The sequence below is a fragment of the Ischnura elegans genome, chromosome 9 (assembly GCF_921293095.1).
Source record: "Ischnura elegans chromosome 9, ioIscEleg1.1, whole genome shotgun sequence".
NCBI lineage: Eukaryota > Metazoa > Arthropoda > Insecta > Odonata > Coenagrionidae > Ischnura > Ischnura elegans.
The window spans coordinates 21,731,329-21,751,786 of NC_060254.1; the positions used below are offsets into that span (position 1 = coordinate 21,731,329).

Below are 20,458 nucleotides of genomic sequence, written 5' to 3' on the forward strand. Positions count from 1 at the left end.
CTTCAGAATCAATATCCCCTGAGCTGCTAGACCCTTTTCCTGGATCTTTCCTACTTCCCTCTCTTGTTTGATTGGACATCCCCTGAAAATTGAAATAAGAAGCTTAACACATTCAGCACATAGCACGTCAATTGAAGTGATCCCGTCCAAGCCGAGATACAGAGCATGTAAATTTACGTGCTCTGCCGGTCAGCCTTTCTCCACCTCCGTATGTGACTAATATCCATTTCCGAGTCTTCTGATTGTGTGCATGGCCTTCAGCAAGCTTCCCTCTTTCAACCCGTGTGTGCCGTTTGTAAATAGCAGCATTTGAACAGAAGTTATGGCGCGAAAATCTCTCTCTATTTTTCCTTCTTATTTCATCGACTGATTCTGACGAGGTTCATGAAAATCGGGCCCGCATTGAACAAGTTAAGAGTACCATATAACCTCTAATGTACAAAGTTGACACAATTAGACATCCAAGATAGGGGAAGATTACACAACATCAGCCCATTGTCAGTTTACTTAAGAAAAGGCATACAGTAAACTCTTGATTTTACGAAGCAGGATTTTACGAAGTTTTCGATTATACGAAGTGATATTGCGGTCCCGGTGAAAAGCCTATGCTAAATACATGGCGCTATTCGATTATACGAAGTTTCGATTATACGAAATTTTTTGAATTTACGAACCTCGGCTCGGTCCCTAGGAGCAAATGGCATTCGTTTATACGAACTACGGCGAAACATTTGTCAACAAAACTAGTTACGCCGGCGTAAGTAGCTAAAAAATCAGCGCTTCCAACTGTGGTCCATCAAAAGTGCGAAATCGTAAATGATAATGCAACTTTGGAGAGAAATGGGTCGCCAAAAACCTCACTGTGGGAATTTAGGGGGAGTAGGAGTTCAGTTAAAATATCGTGGCTGACATTATGCCCCTATTTACGTGCCTGTTCGTAAACATAGCATCGACAATAATTCGTAGTTTAACATGTCAGGAAGGTCGCGCGGAGTATTTCGTACACCCCTAATTAACCCTTTGCACTGCTGTGAACGTACTTCGAAGACTACTTGACTACTTTTCGCCGAAGCACTTCGAAGGGTCCCTAATCCGGGACCCTTTCCTCGACGAGCTCACCCTCGCTGGCCCCTGAAACTGGGTTATTTTTTAATGCATTACCTGACGCAACCCTGGGTTTCAAAGGGCAAAGGTGCCATGGGGGGAAAAAAGGTAAAGTGCGTGTTACTGTGGGGCTGTGCGTCAACCAAACGGGCACGGACAAAATAAGCCCGTTGTCATTGGGAAATTTGAAAGGCCACGGTGCTTAAAACATGTAAAATTGGAAGCCCTCCCCGTTTTTTACCATGCAAATAAAAACAGCTGGATGACCCGAGAAATTTTCCAGCAAATGGTTATACGTCTACAGAGAAAAATTGCTGGAGAGAACAGCAAAATTGTTTTAATAATGGATAATGCCACCGTTCATAAATACGTGGAAGATCTAAAATTGGCTAATGTTCGAGTCCTCTTTTTACCCCCGAACTCGACCAGCAAGTCCCAGCCCTTGGACCAAGGCATTATCCAGGATTTTAAAGTCCTATACCGGAAGAAGCTTGAGCGGTATTACTTGCGATGGATCGGTATGTATACATTCATCTATTTTGCTCATGTGCGTTTGGATATCGATTTAGATATTTTTATTCATGATTATCATTCTTTCAAATCTATTTGCTACTTTTATAAATGGGAACAGAAATTAATAACATCCCGAAATGGACGTTGATACATGCAATCCGCGCCATAATATCTTTTCGTGTATATATTGGCCTTTGTGAATGAACAACTTAAATATCTTAAGTACTGGGCTCTATTTACCGCCAATTTATATTTCAGGCTTCTCGTAATGAAGACGCACTTCCAAGTCTAACCATAAACTTTCTTCTCACGCGCTTCCCAGTTCTCCCATGCTGGGGTTCTGTCTTTCCAAAGCCGTCCCTTCCCTCCTGCCGCCTTTGGCTGATCTTGCTGACACCACGCATCCCAAACCCCTCCTTCCCCAGCATTTCCCATTCTCTCCCTCCCTAAGGAGACTGAGCTTTTGTGCGTCGCAAAAAAATACGGCCCCCAAAAGTAGACTGAGGCAGAGCTGAAGGCCCTTTCCCCACCCTTCTTTCTCCTGCCCCCTTCACCCCACCATATGCTGACCGCTTCTTTCCTCCTTCCCATCCCACTGTTATTCACCCCACCCACTGGGAACGTTCCCCGATTGTGGAGAAGGGCATGGTTCATCTTTACCTGCAACGGGGGGAAGTTATTAACCGGAGAGAGGCGGAAGAAGTATCTTCCACTATCGGGAAAATGGTGCCGCGCTTATAATTGTCTCTCTTCTTCTCAGCTGACTTTTCAATTGAAATTAATTTCTTTGCTCTTTCCACACTATATTTCTTTACGATTATGGCGCGACTATTTTTTAGTGCTAAAACTAAGAAAATCTTTTCTCTATGTCAATGATCCTTTGCCTAACTTTCAATACGGCGGAGAAAGGAACACGAAAACTAAATGAGGTGACGGTACAGGTTTTTGCGTGTCATTTTTTGGGAATTCACGCTAGCGAACCAATACTTAACCACGTTGAGAAATGATAAAACGTCTATTGTAGGAAAACAATCAATGTGGATAATAACGTTTCTATCTATATTTCTCCGATACTGTAAGATGTTTCTCCTGTCGTTTTCCGGTTGGAACCTTGCTCCTGTCGGCATAAAAGGAGAGAAACATACTATATGAACAGGTCACCTCACACCCGGTATGAAGAATACAGTCCTGATGAAGAATTAAGTCTTTTATGGCAACGTCTGCGAAGATGATGGAACACAGTAGTCGGACGGAGAACTCAAACAGAATTTACTTCAAATATTCGCCAGAAGATAATCACACCCTACGTTATTTATGATCGTAATTGAATCTCAGTGAAAATAGAGCACATTCTGCTGAAAATACGAAGTAACTCGAAATATTAACTTACGAAGGTTATTTTGGAAACGGGCGAAGACCCTTGTTTTTCTTTTTTTCTCGTCACTGAGCGATAGAGGGCGACATAAATGGCGGTTAGCCCGGCTGCCGCTAAAATTCCGTGGGTGTCAGAAACAAATATCTATCTTTTGCATACTTAATAGTAGCTATTGGCTCCTAACCACAAATTTATTACTGTTAATTCTTATAATAAACAATGCAATTCATTATTTGATTATGTTTTCTAAACTGGTCGGGAATTTCTTTAGCGATCGTTGATGTTGAAGTATGAACAAGAAATGGGAATTTTATGGTGGTAAAATTATTTAACGATTTTTCACATCATAAATCGATAGCAAAAAGCCTTTTCTATGAGTTATACCGAGAATAACCACCGAAAACATTTAAATAAGACCACTAAAGACAAAAAACGGCGGAAGAAACAAAAGCGAACATTTTTTTCGTGACTTATGAAAAAGGTTTGAATTTACGAAACTCGATTTTACGAAGTGCCAATTTTCCGGTCCCACTGACTTCGTAAAATCAAGAGTTTACTGTATATGGTATCTCTAAAGAAATTGAAATGGCTAGAGACCTTGACTGGTCCACTTCGAGAAACAGTGGAGCAAAAATTTGGCCTAAGAAGCCCCAATATTGTCTCAGGAGAGGGCTGCCACCCAGGTCATTATTCCATTGCCTCCTGAGAAATTAGGGTCGCCATTGACCTAGACTTGGCTCAGAGACAAGACTGAGTAAAATGGGTAAGATTAGAGGGCCATGCCTTAGGCAGTTGTACCCACGGCTAAATATATAACCCGTGGATGATTATCTAAGCACGTTGCAATTGGGGAAATGGAACTACAGTAAGTCAGTGATTCAGCAACTAACTACCAGTTAGATGAATGCTAATTGCACATTTAAAACGTGAGATAAAATTTTATGCACACCAGTGGCCCACCTGAGACATGAAACTTTAAGACCATTGAGTGACCATAAGACAATTGAGAAAATTGGAGTAATAAAAAATTTCAAGATTTTTCAAAGTGGAGATAACTCACATAAAAATTTCTAGGCTTGATCACATTAAGTTGATTGTCCTTGCATCTAAAGGAACTTGAGACAAAATCTCCGGTTTCCCTGGACTTTCTTCAACCACATACGAGGCCATAGCAACAATTGTGCACTTGCGATACGAAATATACAATTAGAGTCGCAATTAACATTTCCCAGAATTTACGAATGATTAACCATTGAAGAATCTTCAAAAATTAATCAGGAGTTTTTTCCTGCCGCTGATTGTCATCTACAATGCTAGAGCAGACGTTCAAGTGAACTTGAATCATTCCTTGTCAGCAAGTAGATAAAATAATTCCACTTTAAAAAGGGGATTCTAATGGAAATAATTAGCCCGGTATAGCGTTGTATTTTTAAAAAATGCAAATATCGTGATGCTTTTGCGCCCGATTTTATTTTATTTGTTTATATATATAAAGATCGCAGAAAACTTTGAAGGACCGTGAACTCATACACGGATAATCCGCAACCTGGATAAACTGCAGCCGGATAATCGGGAGTCTACTGTACGCAAATTTCGAGATAGCCAAATATCAGATTAAAAATTACTGACATCATATTTCATGGAAAATGTCCAATGATTGCTGCAAGTTGGTAAAAAAAATTCAAAAGTTCTGCCATAAGAAAAGCATTGTCGACATAAAAAAATTATTTCGACCATGTTTGAGTGGTTTTTTCGAATAATCGAGGCATTAAAAAATCAACCAAAAAAACCTAGTTTCCGTCAGTGGAAGATAATTTCCCAGTAACATTTAGAAAACATTGATATTGACGAAAATGTTTTAGTCCCATAAGGCTGCCATGTTAATTCAAGTTGATGTATATTGAAGAGTATTGAACCTTTCCGTTTTTTGAGATTTTTTCCTCCCGATGAATATTTTTTTTGTTTTATCCCAGAAAATTACAGATCTGTAACCCTCACAGTTTGGGCTGTGAATTTGTACCAATCAGTCAGTGAGTAGTCAAACCGCAGCTTTGTATTATTTTCAATATTTACTCAAATATAAAAATTAGTTCACCTTTGATTTGTTCAAAAGCGATCAAATTTCAATATTCATCATTAAATGATTTATTGAGATTCAAATTCATCCATTTTATCCACGATTAAGTCACAGTTGAAGAGTGAAAGAAACATGCATACCTCAATTCCTGCATCATCAAACACAGCTGCTTCTCCCTTAGGCTCTCTTCTAACTGTGACATTCCCATGATCTCCCAAAACTGTTGATCCCTTTTCCTTGAATGCTCGATCGGCCTCTGTGTTATCTATAGATAACATGACAAAAGAAAACACTATTAAAAAATAGTTTAAGCAGTGTCAACAAAAGTAAAATTTGTAACTAACCAGAGAAGCAATTATAAATTAGAGAAATTACAATTTCAAGAGAAAAGAAATCATTAATACCATGAATAATTACAGTTATAAATCAGAGAGCGATGTATATTCTCAAGTTACAAGCAACCTTATAGAAAAGTACTTTTCAAATCATTTAGAAATAAAACTGATGCACTTAAATGTTTCCAGTAAACACAAGCGGATAGGAGAAAATAATGGAGATCTGCTTCAAACCAATTTTAGGATTGACTAATGATGATGATGATGAAGTATATACATAAGAAATTGAATTAAAAATAGAAAAGAGAGTGAAATTTAGCACTTCTAATAATCCTGATCATTAAAAAATCTGTTTCAAGGTCTCATCCACTCCCGGCCACAAAAGGCATCTCCAACATGTAAAGTAAACAACTATTACAAACAAAAATTTCATGTAGTTCTAGCTATAACAAACTATTTAGCGTGACAAGAAACCATTTTTGTGGCACAATTTTTTCTCATTTGCAGTAAATATTATCGCAATATCATCTGCATGTTTAAACTTCAAGAGAAAAAAGCTGATGACTTAAAACCACTGGGTAATTTTTCACTTCACCCGGATTGAATTGTTTCCCTGTTCAAGAGGCATCTGTCGTACAAAATTTGCCCCACCACATCTCACATTTATTGGAGACAGAAAAGCTAAAGATGTCTGAAATTTTCCATTTTAAAACCCATTATATAATTTTACTTACCATAAATATTTTCAAATACCTCAACTAAAATGAAGGCCTCTGTGTTGTATAGGGTGCATCCTTAATTACATGAGGCATTTTTTTCCCCAAGAAACAGAGTAAATTTGAGAGAAAACTGGGTTGAATTCAGGACGTAATTAGCAACCTTAAATAATAGTCTTATTTAATCTTGAAGAAAATAATTGAACAAATTACTTTTTTTAATAAATCCAATGCAATAAATCAGAGAAAAATGAATTTATGCCACACACATACACATTTTGAACTACCTCATATGGGATTAGAGGGAGGGATGGAGGTGGTAGAAAAAAATCTCACGATATCTCATTAGCGCAGGAGAGGGGGCGCAATAGTCTCCAAAATCACCTCACATAATAGACACCCCCATACAAAGAGACAGCATTAATTGGCCTTATTTAAAAGGCATATCAAGAGAGAATTGTATGTACAATATTAAAAGCCATAAGAGCATTTTTTTTTAATCAACCAAATCCAGAGCAAAAAGAAATAAAGTACTTGAAAATTAAGGAAAATTAGCACACAACCAAGGTATTGGGAAGTAGAGATAACAAAAATGAGAAATGAACAAGTTTGCATAGCAACAGTGGGCCATTAATTCCCAGTCATACTTCACATTCTAAGAGGCAAATCTCACCTTCACTAGAATGACGACGATGGGTAGCATATATTGACAGTCTTATGCGGAACAAGCTCGAGGAAAACTCGCCAGGAGCACCAATTCCTCGAATACCAGCCCCCACTCCATCACCCTCTTTGGAAGGAACGGTGCTGCCTCCAAAGAGGTATATCCACCCATCTCTGCCCAATGTCAGCGAGTGACGTGTGAGGGGTGGAGGACGAAATTTTGACTTCATTCCCCTCAAGGACCATTTTCTCTTCTCAACATCATAGAACCAAAGTTCATCCGAGAGAGTTCCATTGGCAAGTTTACCGCCATACAGCACAAAACCTCCAGGGTACCTGTGAGTAATAAAAGGAATCCTGATGTAAAATGAACTGAAAATTAAGACAAAAACATCTATAAAATGCCCAGGCAAAAGGAAGTTTAAACCAAGCCAATGCTTCAAAAGCTAAATTCAAAGCAGAAAAAGTAGGAAATTCTATGAGGAGAGCCTGTACACAGTCAATGCCAACTTTTAATTTTCAATTTACCTGACTTTACCCTGATTTCGAGTCAAAAATTTCCCTGACTTTATTTCGATGGTAAAGCAGTCTTAAACAGGGGCTTAGTAGAAAAATGCAGCAAGGTACATTGTGAAACAAAATTTATTTATTCAATTGGTTAAAACTTTCACGGTCCATGGTATTAAGATCCTTATTTTTTGGGTTTACCCATGTCACAAATTAAAATTCCAACAGTTTCGTCCCCGCTGCTAGAGACTTCATCAGGGTGCCAAAAAATAAAGATCTTAAAATTTATTTATCCCAAAAGAGTAACATATTCCAGACGAAATAAAAAAATATTAAATCTAAGCAGTGATTGCTAAAAAATCTGAAATAATAAAAAATCACACAAATCATCATAAAAAAAACTGTTGATGAAAATGATTACATAGTCCTAAGCCATTGATTTTGTATTTTGATGTGGGATTCTTATCATGTATCATGAAGAGTTCCATTTTCAATATACATAATAAAACAGAAGTAAATACATAACCCTATTGCCCACTTTGAAGCCCATGTTTTATTGGTTGGATGAAATATAATGATTTCCTGAAGAGTTTCATAGGTCATGAAGGACATTTTCCTTGCCAATTTTGCTCTTTTCTTAAAGCCACACCACAATGCTCAATTTATCTTATTCTCTGTAAAGCTTGTAGTTTTGAAATCAACAATTAATAAGTTTAAGAGTTCAAGCGAGTTAACTGCTGCATTAGACATGCAGTAAAACTGATTTAATATTCTTTTTAAATTCGAATAAAAATCACAATTAATAATATAATAATTAACCTACCTGCAAGCAGCATGCCCATATCTAGGCGAAGGTCTCGCACCATATTCTGCTGATTTTGCTTCTTCTTCCACCGATAAGCCTTCCTTTCTATCATCTGCATCTCTAGCCACTCTTCTAAACCACTGACTTCCAGTTAGAAAATGCTCACTGGATTCCTTGCTTGAAGCAATACCATTCGTCTTCTGTATAGCTCTTTCAGTCCTTGTTTTGGCACGAATACTAACAGTTGAATTACTTGTTACTGAAAATGTCAATTCACGTGACACTATTGGTGAAGTTCCATGGGTTAAAGGAATATGCCCACTAATTATAGGCTGGCTCGATTTTGATTCTTCTTCACTAGTATATTCTTCTCCTTTTCCTTTATCCCTCTCCTCAGATGAACCATCAATCAACTCCCAGCGACTCTCGGAAAACCGATACGCCCACAGCTGGCCAGACACTTGATTTAGATCAAATCCTCCAAAAACAAATAATGAGTCCACTTTTCCTTCAACATATACAGATGAATGAGCGGCCACATGTGGTCCCCGAGAGCGAGAGAGCCAATGCCACCTATTAAAAAATAAAATACATTAAAAAGTACATGAAGTCTAGCAGGTAAGTTCACTGCAACAATTGTCTGGGTTTCAATAAAAAAATTGAACCTTTCACTTTTAAAACACCACTTTTCAAAAATGCAAAAATTCTATTAAATGGACTTGAGGCTAGTCCCTTGATAAATAGGGATATTTGAGAAGTTTTTGCACTTGTAAAAAACTGAGAAGTAGTTTCAGAATCGAATAATTGATAAAAGTTATCAGAATATTATATAAGAAGATTGATTATCCCGAAATGTAAATAATGGAAGCATCTACCTATCTTGCAGTTAAGTAATTTAACAAGCTGTTCATCAGCAGTTGAAATATTCCCTGAGAGATAACTCATGAAGCAGTCTTCGTAAATGTGCACTAAATTACAACTATTAGTAGGTTAGTGAAGTACCTATAAATACAAATACTCACCTATTTCCAGTCGCATCACTTTTAGACAAGCTGCATGACTCTCCTGAGTATCCTTTGTTACATATACATTTGGCTTCCTTATGCCTCTTCCCCTGTTGTGCCTTTGAACTGCCATAAGAGCATATACCATGTCCTTCACTAATACCACAATTCTCAGGGCATAACCTTTTGGAGCAATCAGGTCCACCATAAGGTATTGTGATCCCTGAGCTATCTTCTAAACCACAAATGCACTTGAAATTCCAGTCTTTCAATTTGTCAACACAAGTCCCATGGCCACTGCAATTTCGGGGGCAGTCGCTGATGGAGTACTCTGCTTGGAAGCCATCCAATACATAGTTAGTATCACTGTACAGTAGTATCAGCATCTGCAAGGACAAAGTTTTTATTTTTTGATATTACTCACAAAAAATATCAGAATCACAATTAACAGTCTCAATAATAACTTCACAAAGTATATAACCAAGATGTGCACATGATGCATAATTCAAGGTATAAATGTAATCACTGCATTATTCCTTTTCAAATCCTGATAATCGGGTAGAATGTGTGAAGAACAAAATAAAACGTCATTACCTAAAAAATTGTCACAAGGGGTGAGATACTGTAAAGGCCTGTTTTCACGAAACATTCACACGTACGAGTTTATGTCTGCTTGCGTGACTGATTTTTGTGGACCGGAAAGGAACATATACAATGCATGAACCAAATTAGAACAGGTTCTATTTTCTGTTCATGCATTCACAAAAGTTGGGTGGTTACAAGATACCTTTTCGCATTCATACATTCAAGCATTAACTCGTATGGGTCAACGTATCATGTAAACAGGCCTTAATACAAGATACATGGAAAATTACAGCAGCAGAGACATCAACGTTGGAAGCTATCAAAATGCAGGGTAACAAAAGAATGATGAAGATCAAATGGATACCTTGTCTGAGGTATGTGGAGGTACTAAAAAGAGAAGTAGAGAAGGGAAGTCTTTTGAAAACGTTGGGTATAAGATGGGAAAATCTGATTGCCCACATCATAGGATGATATTTATTTATTAGGCATCAAAACCAAAAACAGTCAAGAAGACCTTTTACAATGGATTTATTAAACAAAGGGTTAAACAATAACGAGCAACAAAGATGGTCAGATGAAAATTATCGTAGGACAGGTGGGAGGTGAGAAAGGTAGAGATAGCTCTCAGATGAGATACAAAGAGCAAGTGATGAATGATGCAAAGCAGAAGAATTGTGCTTAAAGATAAGATGATAGGAGATTTGATTGGAGAGTTCCATCACACCTATATTTGGACTGATGATGATGAAAATGGAAGAGGACACGTACAAACTTATAATGCATAGCTCCACTTCTCAAATCTAGGAGTTGGTTCGATGAGGTAAGGGGGGCAAAGTGCTGAAAAGAGATAGGCCGGGAGGAAGAGAAGAGAGGGATAATAGGCTATATTAAGCCCAGGAACCCAGCAGACCGTGAGCGGCAGGCAGGCAGAGCCTATTTCCTCACAATTTCAGTACTTGATCAATCAATACTATTCAGAATGGTTTTGATTTTCCACATACTATATTTAATTTTTTTTTTTTTTTTTTTTTAATCTTTACTGCAACCTAGGTTTTGAAGAGGATCTGCATCATCAGGCACATTAGTCATAGAAGACAACAAATTCACTTAAACTCAGAAACTCAATTTCCGATTCTACCTCTTCTAAGTTTGAGTGACTATAAATTTTACTTGTGGCTGCTCAGCGCCATGACATCACTCTGCTCAGTGCCAGCATCCACTTGCTCAGTGATCAAAGGTAAATCATAAAGGATCAAAGGCACCTACTGCCCTCACCCACCTCTCAAGACCACAGAGAGCCTCCAGAACAGCAGGTGGTCTTTATTCAAGCTTCTGCTCTCTTCTTCAATCCCTGTCAAACATCTAGTGATGGGCACCACGTTAACACAAATATGCCAGTAAAGAGTAAAGATATTCATATACAACTCCCACTCCATGCAAAATGCTTCCTTGTGCCTACAGTACTACGTAGCAAGTTCAGTTCCTATAAAACACATTTTTTCTACACGTTGCCTACTTATCACTGAGAATCAAAGTAACCTTTCCGGAAATAAAGTACCTCAAATTATTTTTCTTGATTCAATAATTTGTAAACGTGACCATTAAATCATTATTTATTACACAGAAAGACTGGTGAAGAATTCCACATCAATAGTAGGCTCAGAGCTCTTTCCTCTGCCTTTCATCCCCACTTCCTTGATTCCTCTATCCATTAATCCATTACCGGGAACTGGTCATGGGTCTGATATGTAGTGCAACTACTTAACCCGCAAAAAGCATAAATCCTGAGGAGAGGTATTTGGGATTAGGAAACGGAGGAGGAGTGAAAACATAAGAAGACTAGAGAAAAAAGGGCATGGGAATAGTGAACATAGTGAATGAGAATAGGAAGCACTTTACTGAAATAAAGAAAAACGGTTACAGAGGAGAGATAAAGGATAAATCATACAAGGGAAGGGAACTTGGGAAAATAGTAGGATTAATAGATTGACTGACAAAAGTTGGGAAAAGAAAAAAGTTGTCAAAAATTTAAGGTAAGGGGGGAGAAAGTTGACACAAGCTCAAAGCTATGGCCAATATTTTTTGGGGAGTCAGGAGGAAAGTTTACAGATAGCGTTCATTTGGAGGGGATATACTTAGGACTTCACCTCCCAAAAATTTCAGGGGCATGGACTCACCCACAGTTGGCCTTAAGACCTGATTACAGGTTACATTAAACCATACAATTACGACTAATAACGCATACGAACAATTTCGGTGAATATAATGGAACACTAAATATTCATGGATCAAATTAGAGCAGGTCTTTCGTCTCTTTTCCTCTTCTTTCATTCGTACAATTTGGATGGTTTCGCGGTGAACTTCGTGGTTTCACTCTCGCGTTCATGCATTTTGACATAAACTCATACGCGTTCATGTATCGCGCCAGGCTTTAACAGTATTAGACATTCATTTAAACTACTATTTATGTATTATATTTGATATAGCGCTATTTTTCCAAAAATAAAATAAATGTAAACAATAAGAATCACTCTCACCGATCCTGATGAGGCAGTAATAACTTGTGGTTTTGTGCGTCCGCTGAGGCTGGCGAGAAGAGGGGCTTCAAATGAATCTCCATCGTGGACAAAAATGTAGTCGTAGGAGCACTCAGTTCCCATCGACGAAAAGGTTAGGGTTATGAATTGCTTGCTGTTGTTAGCTGAAAGAATACAACATAAGACTATGATTCAGCATGGAGCTCACTCTTTGGACACCGATCAAAATGAGAAAATAACGCTAAAGAATGCCCAACTTAAAGGCTACTCCATACATCACATACCTTTGATTAGCCATTCGCAATGAGAATCTTGAGTATAATTCGACCCAGGAGGTCCATCTGTGATAACTCCCCATGATTCAGTTAGAATTTTGCGACTGCGATCGCATGGGGTGGACCCGTGAATAGCTCCTCCCACAATACCAAGAAAACTTAACACAAACGTCAATGCCACTTGTAAAATAGAAGAGCGTGCGACGAATCTCCTCACTGTGAAAAACTGATTTCTATTAATTTCCTTCGAACAAAATTCGGCATCAAACCCCGTCGAAACATTTTTCTCTTCCGAGAGGAACATTTCCAAGAAAAAAGACAGAATTGCTTCAACATTAACCCTCACTACAGTTCATTCACTTCCATTGGATCATCGCACCATTGACTTCCGAACTCCTTATACTTTAGCACGTATGAACAAATCATTGTACTCGTGAGGCATTTCCACAAGAGAAAATAAACAAACGGAGATAGAAATATCAAGTTCCTTGAATTGACAACGAAAATGACAGACAATCGTCAGCCCTCCAAACGCTAAGTTTTATAGCAAGATGAATCCGGTTAGCACTTCATAGAACTATTATTTCCATGATCATAGTTTATAGATGTGTATCCACATGATTCTGAACTTCTAGCGGGTTAACTCAGGTTTGTTTTGAAAATTGTCAGTCCAGGGAACGGAGCGCCAACAAGTTGGACGCCATTGTGATTATATCGCGATAGATCGCAGTCTTTCGACTTCAGCGATACATTCGCGAGAGTAATTTAAAGTAAGCGGGAATTTCTAACTTCACAAGAAGGATATCAGAATTATGTTTTCCGCCTGTTTCATGGCAATTATTGAAATTCAAATTGAAACTTGCTAAACTTCAATGTTTGATAGAAGGGTTCATTATCATCATTGGAGCGATATCTAGAGAATTCTGCCCAAAGGGACTGAAAAATGATCGTATGATAGAGCTTTATTAACAAGCAGTGGTAGGAAGGCGCCCCACTCATTCCTCGAAACGGCTTCGCCGTTCCTCGCTGGAGGGCGGCTTCGCCGCCCAAGGGTTGAGTGTGAGTTGAGATGGGTGGAGTCTACAGCGGCTGTGCCGCTTGAACATCGGGGCGGCTTCGCCGCCCGAAGGTTACTGAAGCTCCCCCTCGCCTACGCCAGTCACTCCTCGGAACGGCTTCGCCGTTCCTCGTTGTGGGGCGGCTTCGCCGCCTTTATATATATATATATATATATATATATATATATATATATATCTATTCAGTGGGGTAGCCAAGAATTTTGTTCGGGGGAGAGGGTGTCCAAAACCAGGGGGGAAATAAAAAAAAAGGTTACCAACAATAAGTAGAGGGTTTTAAACTACTGATGAAGTCTTCTCGTTTCTAATTTTAACACTTTCCATAGACGAAAAAACTTCATTTTTCATAGAAATATTTAGCAAATTCATGATTTTCAGTGTTTATTTTTCTTTTATAAAGAAAATTAATTGCGCCTATGTATTTCAGGAGGGTCCGAACCCCCCGGAATTCCTCCCTCGCTACGCCACTGAATTTATTCCTCTATGGCATTGCAAAAAAAGCACGAGTGAAATGGAGGCCCAATTAAGTTTTTGTATTTTATTTTGTGTTTTCCATTGTCGCGTATTTTTGCTGCCGTATAAAATTGAAATTGAAGGGTATTTTTAGTTATTTGATGAAAGTGTTATTTCAGTTCATATGACGAATGTGACGCACTGTTCGATAGGTAAAACTTAAACTTGTTTGCAACGAGAATATTTTGAACAATAAAGGATAACTTTCGATTATTCTTTGGATATAATGGCAGCTAAATAATACGTTTCCTAAAAAAAATCTCAGCACCATGGTATATCACGGAATGTAAGCATTATCCTCATCATCATAGTAGGTAGTCAGACTGGTGGCGTAACAATGGGGGGAGTAGCACCTGTAATTCGTTTCAATGCTCACAAGATTTAATGAAAATGGCATAGCCCTGAAGAGCGTATTGTATGAAAATTTTCGGATGAGAAAGTAAAAAAATCTATTTCGCTCTCGTCCGACCGCACTATATTTCCAAGTCCGACAAAAGCGATTACTTAAGAGAGATACTTTTCCGAACGAATAGATATGGGAATTCGTTTTTCCCCCGAGCCATAAAGCACTGTAATAAATGCTAGTTGTAATTTCGTCGGAGCATTTTCTTTCTTGGCGCATAATTTCTAAGAAGTGTTTCCATGTTGCACCTGTGCTTTTATCCTCTGTTTTAGCTACAACTTTTGTGCATGAGTCATTAATCATCTCGCCAAATTTAATGAAGCTGCATTTATCAAATAAGTAAATATTGCGTTTTGGTTATACAGATGACACTACATCAATTTTTAACGTTGCAAAAATTACTCTGTGATCACTTATACCTCGGATCTCGCTCATAGGCGGATCTAGGGGGGGGGGGGCAAGTGCCCCCCCAGACCCTAATAAATATGCAAGATTTTTAATACGGTCCCATTATTATTGCGTGCGTAATGTAATTACGAGGTATCGTTGTGCCCCCCTAAGGAACAAAATCCTGGATACGGCCTTGCTTGTGACCCTCCCAGAAAGAAATCCTGGATCCGCCCCTGATCTCGCTGATTTCTCTATTCTTTGAATTCGGTCCTACAGAGTAAGTGCCCCAATTTAGAGATGGAAGATTAAAATCTTCCCCAACAACTATTACACTTTTACTGTCTCTCGGAGTAGATGCGGATATTTGATTTTCTAAAAGGATAAGACATCCTTTATCCTATTATTACATTTTATGTGAATCGTTACCGTTGAAAAGTATGTAAAGTTGTTGCAGTGAATTTTTAATTATTTGAAACATTCAATAAACACAAAACGAGTGAACGAGCTGAAAAAATAGTGACGAATTAAGTTTCCCGCGATGAGGGCTCGATCCGGTTGCGATTAAAAATTGACCGTATAGAAAAACCCAGACGAAGAACTTACAGCAAAAGTGATTTAAAATGTTGTCACGAAAATTCCACTTTATTTATGGCTTTATAAAAACGGAGAGCAAAAAGAATTATTTATAAATTCGTTTAAGACACCGGAGAAGTTATTTAGTATATTTGCATCGCTAGTCTTTTTACAGATAATCATTCGGTGACTAAATTTTTAAGTCATTTAAGATATTTACCAGACGCCGAATAGCCCTAATTGTGAGTCTCATAGACAGAAGAATGCCAGTAAATCAGGGAATTGTATGAGTTATAACTAAAATAGGCTAAGAAGTTATAAGCAAGTAAGGATGTGGACAGTGGAGTCATGGAGGAAAAACTTAAAATAAAACCAGTTTCCTAAAGATATTGCAAGTAGATAAGGTCTGTTGACATCCTCAATCCTAAGAGGGATGGCTTATTGTGATGATATTTTAGATATCTCCACGAAGTATCGAGTAATGCAGGTGACATAATGTCAAATTGGTCTCTGAGATGATAGCAGAACAGTTTAAAAGTTCAAATCTTGGTAGATAAAGATGCACTAAGCTTTCATTTACCGAGGATCGAGTCAAATTCTCAGAAACAAGCATGTATTCAAGTATTTGAACGAAGTTTCCGCTTCGTAGCGTATAGCTAGAGATGCGTGAAAATCGCAAATGCGATAAATGCGATATAGATGCGATGTGCGTAAATAAATGCGACATAGATGCGATGACTGGACTTTTATTATGTTTTTTTACGCAAATTTGCCTTTTTGACTGCAATTCGTACATTTGTGCCGAGCGCAGTTTAATTGCTCCGTCGACACTAACCGCATAATATTAGCATGTGAGCGACTGGCCAGCTGCTAGTTGGCTGGGACTCTACGTGGCCGTGGGCGCGGGCAAGCTACACCTCCGCCACTATGTCTTATTCTTTATTTATTATTGTTCTACGACATAATTATTTAAAATATTCTGTATTTTGTCATGTGATTGTGTTTCACTTCATTTTATCATCATCTACCACATTATGAAAGTAAAAATTAGACGCTACAAAATGCGATAAACTATTATTGAAAGTGCGATTTTCACGTATCTCTACGTATAGCTATGGCTAAAGACTAGTCCCTATCCCCACTGCGGGAGATTTTCGCTTCTGATGCGTGATCTGATATTTAGCGACGTGATAATATGAACCATCGGCGGATTTAGTTGGGGCGAGGGGGAAAATGCCCCCATCCCATCCCCCTACGCTTAAAAAATAGACAAAATTTTTAATACGGTTATCATTACGTTCGTTTTCTTTTGTGTATTGCGGAGCGTCAATCATTTAATTTAATATTAATAACTTTCATGTCAAAATTAAGAGAATATTCTCCGCAGTGATTGTTGTATTTTATTTTTAACCTCAAATATGAGAAGACCTGTCAAACCCTTGTGCCCCTCAGAAAAAATTACGGATCCGCCTTTAATATGAACCTCTGTTAAAAGGCCTTATCTTATCTTTTACGTGGTTCCTTCATAGATTACCAATGATGAAAAAATACAGATTCTATGCATATTTACATGTAATTCGCAATTTAAACGAAGATTGGCATCGATAGAAATATACGAAAGGGAGTACAAAGAGTAATTCATTATTTATGTCAAAATATATGATTTGGCACTCATGATGTAGGGAGGAATGTGATAATAGTAAAACAGGCTCTTTTGATCACTCCCGTCCAGAATCATAATGAACTCTATTATTCATACTGTGTAAAAAATAAAATCATGGACTATTACGCAATTATCTAAGATACTATATTGAAACATAATCTGCTCTAAATTCAATTTAAACTAGAGCGCGGATTCTTTTTTCCAAAAATATGCTTTGGAATGTTGATGTGGTATGCGCGTTGCATACATAGGCGGATATAGGGGGGGGGGCAGACGCTTAAAAAGTAGACGAGATTTTTTATACAAATAATAATATATTTTAATGTAAAAGTGACATGCATTTACATATTAATAACCTTTGTAATAAAATTAAGAGCATATTTCGTACAGTAATTGTTGCATGTAGTTTTAAATCTCAAATATGAAGAGACCATATGCCAATCAGACCTTGGTCCCCCCACCCCCAGTAAAAAATCCTGGGTACGCCCTTGGTTGCATATATTGTTATTTTGTTGGTTATTCGCGCCCTTTGGGGAACAAAAAAATCATAAAATCGAATGTATGTTTCGCTTGAATAATACCTACAGTTAAATTCATCGCTGGCTATTGTCCAACATTATGAAATGCATTTATATGTGAAAATTGGAGGCTCAGAGGATGGTTGCCCATGGGCTAGAGGCCATCTCAGTAGACGTGTAGCCGCTGGCGGAAAAATTTCTCTAGCGGCTCCTCTTTTCTCTTTAGAAAGATGGGATGTGTTCTGTCGAAAATTAGAGCAAAGTCTGCCCCTTAAGGTCCATATTTTCATTTTTTTGTTTAGTTTTTTATTATCTAACCAAGCGCTTTTGTGTGCTCACCCTAAATCAAGAAGAAGTTAGTTATGGAGGGGCACCATGCAACCTGTAAAGCTTCATGAGTAATCGCTAGCATTTGCGCGTGCGGTTAAAATCCTGTCTTTCCTTTATTTTAAGTGGAAATAACAGCTGGTGCACTGTCTGACTTACTTTACATCTCATGGGTGACTATACTTCAGCTAATGGCGAAATATGGCGCTCGTTATTCAATTGTATGGATTCATGAGACCCCGTCTCGCTGTATACCTTCAATTTTGAGTTTGCTCTCTCGTATGCCGCGGTGAGGGCTGATCTTTTATCCCTTGCTTCATATTAAAATGGGAATTTTTCTCGAAGGAAAGAATTACCCTGGATTCCGATCAAAGCCATCATGAATAATCGCTTGCATTTACCCGTGCGGTTAACACGACGCATAACTCCTTGTCGATTGGCAGTATTTGATTTCTTCCTTAGGGACTATGAAGGTTGCGAACTGCCGTCTTGTAATATCCGCAGAAAAAGGTCGTGTCTTTAGGGCTTCAGCATGACGCAGCTCAGAGTTGAGGGTGGAAAAAATTTGGGATCGGTTCGAAGCCGCTCAGAAAATAGTTCAGTTGCTGCGTTACCATGTGACGATAGTGTTGGAAATCATTTCTGAGTGGTGTGCCTTTTCCGTCTTGTGAAGTAGTTATTACAAATTTCCAATAACATGAAGGAATTAATGTGTGCAACTAAAACACGCAAATCGTTTGTTAGGCACTGTGAAGTGCATTGGTTTGTGTGGAGTACGAAATTATCTGAATTTGGAAATCGCTGGTTCAGTGCGTTATATATTGCTAAGTATGTTGGATGGTGTGAGTGTGGTAGCATCTTGTGGTGATTGTGCAGTTTTTTGTGTTACCATGACAGGTACAGAAGAGGAATAATGATACAAGGATCTTAGGATTTGGCTTTATTCTCCTGGAAAGATTCAAATGGCTTCAGTTCCAAGGAAACAGCCAAGTAACTATAATTTTCACCCTTTAAAACTACTCCTAATTATTATATTTTTATACAGTTGATTGGGAGAAAACAATTTTATTGGCTATAATATTAATCATACTGGGTGTATTTAGTATTCTTCACCTTCACGGTGTAGCATTAGTACATCCTGGACACAAAAATATCACCTACTATCGCCGTAAAAAAGTAGAACGCCGAACTTTAAGCATTTAAATGAAATTCTACCGAAGCTCCATAGGGTCGCGTCATGCATCGTTTTACTCACTCTTTATTCGAATACACCAATGGATCATTAAAAATTGTTTAAACGTTAAAGTTTAGCTTCTACGGTCGAAAAAGTTAAAAAAACACGGGACAAAAACTGAGTCATCTGTTTTTGGAGGATTTAGCCTTCAGATTTGTGATAGTGAGACGATGTAGAGCCTGGGAAGGGATTGGTAGCCCTGTATAGACTCCAATTTCACTTTAATGTAAATGACAATTAATTTTTACACTCACGTATTAAGGATCATTCCAGCGAATTTCTGCTCCACGCGGCGTGCTCATACCATATGTTCTTCTCGCACCAAATTTCGTCTCACTTCATGCTCATATCTGTGAGAGCAGCTCCGACGAGCACTAGGATTAATACCCAGAAAAAGCTTAGTTCAGCGTTACTGCAAAATTATACAAAAGAGAACGACGTGATAAAGGTTTTTGGAGTTGATGGTTTGAGGCGTTACTGAGTGGAACTTACTCATGATGAATAAAAAAATTTAAACTTTGTTTTTCCACAGAATATATTTATAATTACACGACCATGGTTTCGACGCTCCGCGTCATTCTCAAGCGACAAGTACAGTGGTTCAACATCCTTAAATACCTTACATATAGCCAGAGCGAGTGGGGGGTGGGTGACTGTAGACTTGGGGGGGGGGTTAGGAGGGTGGAAGGGGAGGGGAGAGGATGGGTCTTCCCCTGGTCGTAAAACCAAGGGGGGAGGTTTTTGGAAGTTGGTATGCCAGATAATTATAGCATGAATGTTATTGTTTGAATAAATTATTAGTATTGAAGTGTCATCTTTATCTACATCATTGATGATTAGATGATTAAATACAAAGAAGTCAACTGAGAATGTCAAATACTGACCACATGTGTTGGATGTTAATCAAAACATTCTGAGAAACAGAGAGATAACGCGCGAAATCTAAGATATGATAAAAAGTCTTTTGGGACTGAACAGTGAAAAACGATGTAGATAGTCCATCCAATGCAACCTGATGAATTCAGGGAATAATTATCGGTGTTACCCATTACTACAGTGATGGCACGTAGTTAGCAATTGAAAATTTGGGATGTGGTGTAGAACTATATTTGAGGGGGTTTACAAAAATTTAATTATGTCATCGCTCACTCAATGCCCACCACCGACGGTTGGTTTGGATAGACGTAAATATGATAGATGATAGATCATAGAAGAACTGAGTGGAGAGTTGCGTCAAACCCACCTTCGGATTGCTGATCTATGAT

At 38.2% G+C, this 20,458-nt stretch overlaps 1 protein-coding gene across 1 annotated transcript in view; it reads right to left on the reverse strand.

Moving 5' to 3' along the window:
* Nucleotides 1-13,192, reverse strand: part of LOC124165245 (multiple epidermal growth factor-like domains protein 8) — an 81,836-nt gene extending 68,644 nt beyond the window's left edge. The window contains exons 1-6 of the mRNA XM_046542564.1: nt 12,506-13,192; nt 12,222-12,385; nt 9,118-9,485; nt 8,114-8,668; nt 6,832-7,119; nt 3,720-3,742 (exon numbers count right to left, since the gene is read on the reverse strand). Coding sequence (XP_046398520.1) covers nt 3,720-3,742; nt 6,832-7,119; nt 8,114-8,668; nt 9,118-9,485; nt 12,222-12,385; nt 12,506-12,800 — 1,693 coding nt within the window. The 5' untranslated portion in view covers nt 12,801-13,192. The remainder of the gene's footprint in view (nt 1-3,719; nt 3,743-6,831; nt 7,120-8,113; nt 8,669-9,117; nt 9,486-12,221; nt 12,386-12,505) is intronic.
* Nucleotides 13,193-20,458: the final 7,266 nt, after the last annotated feature.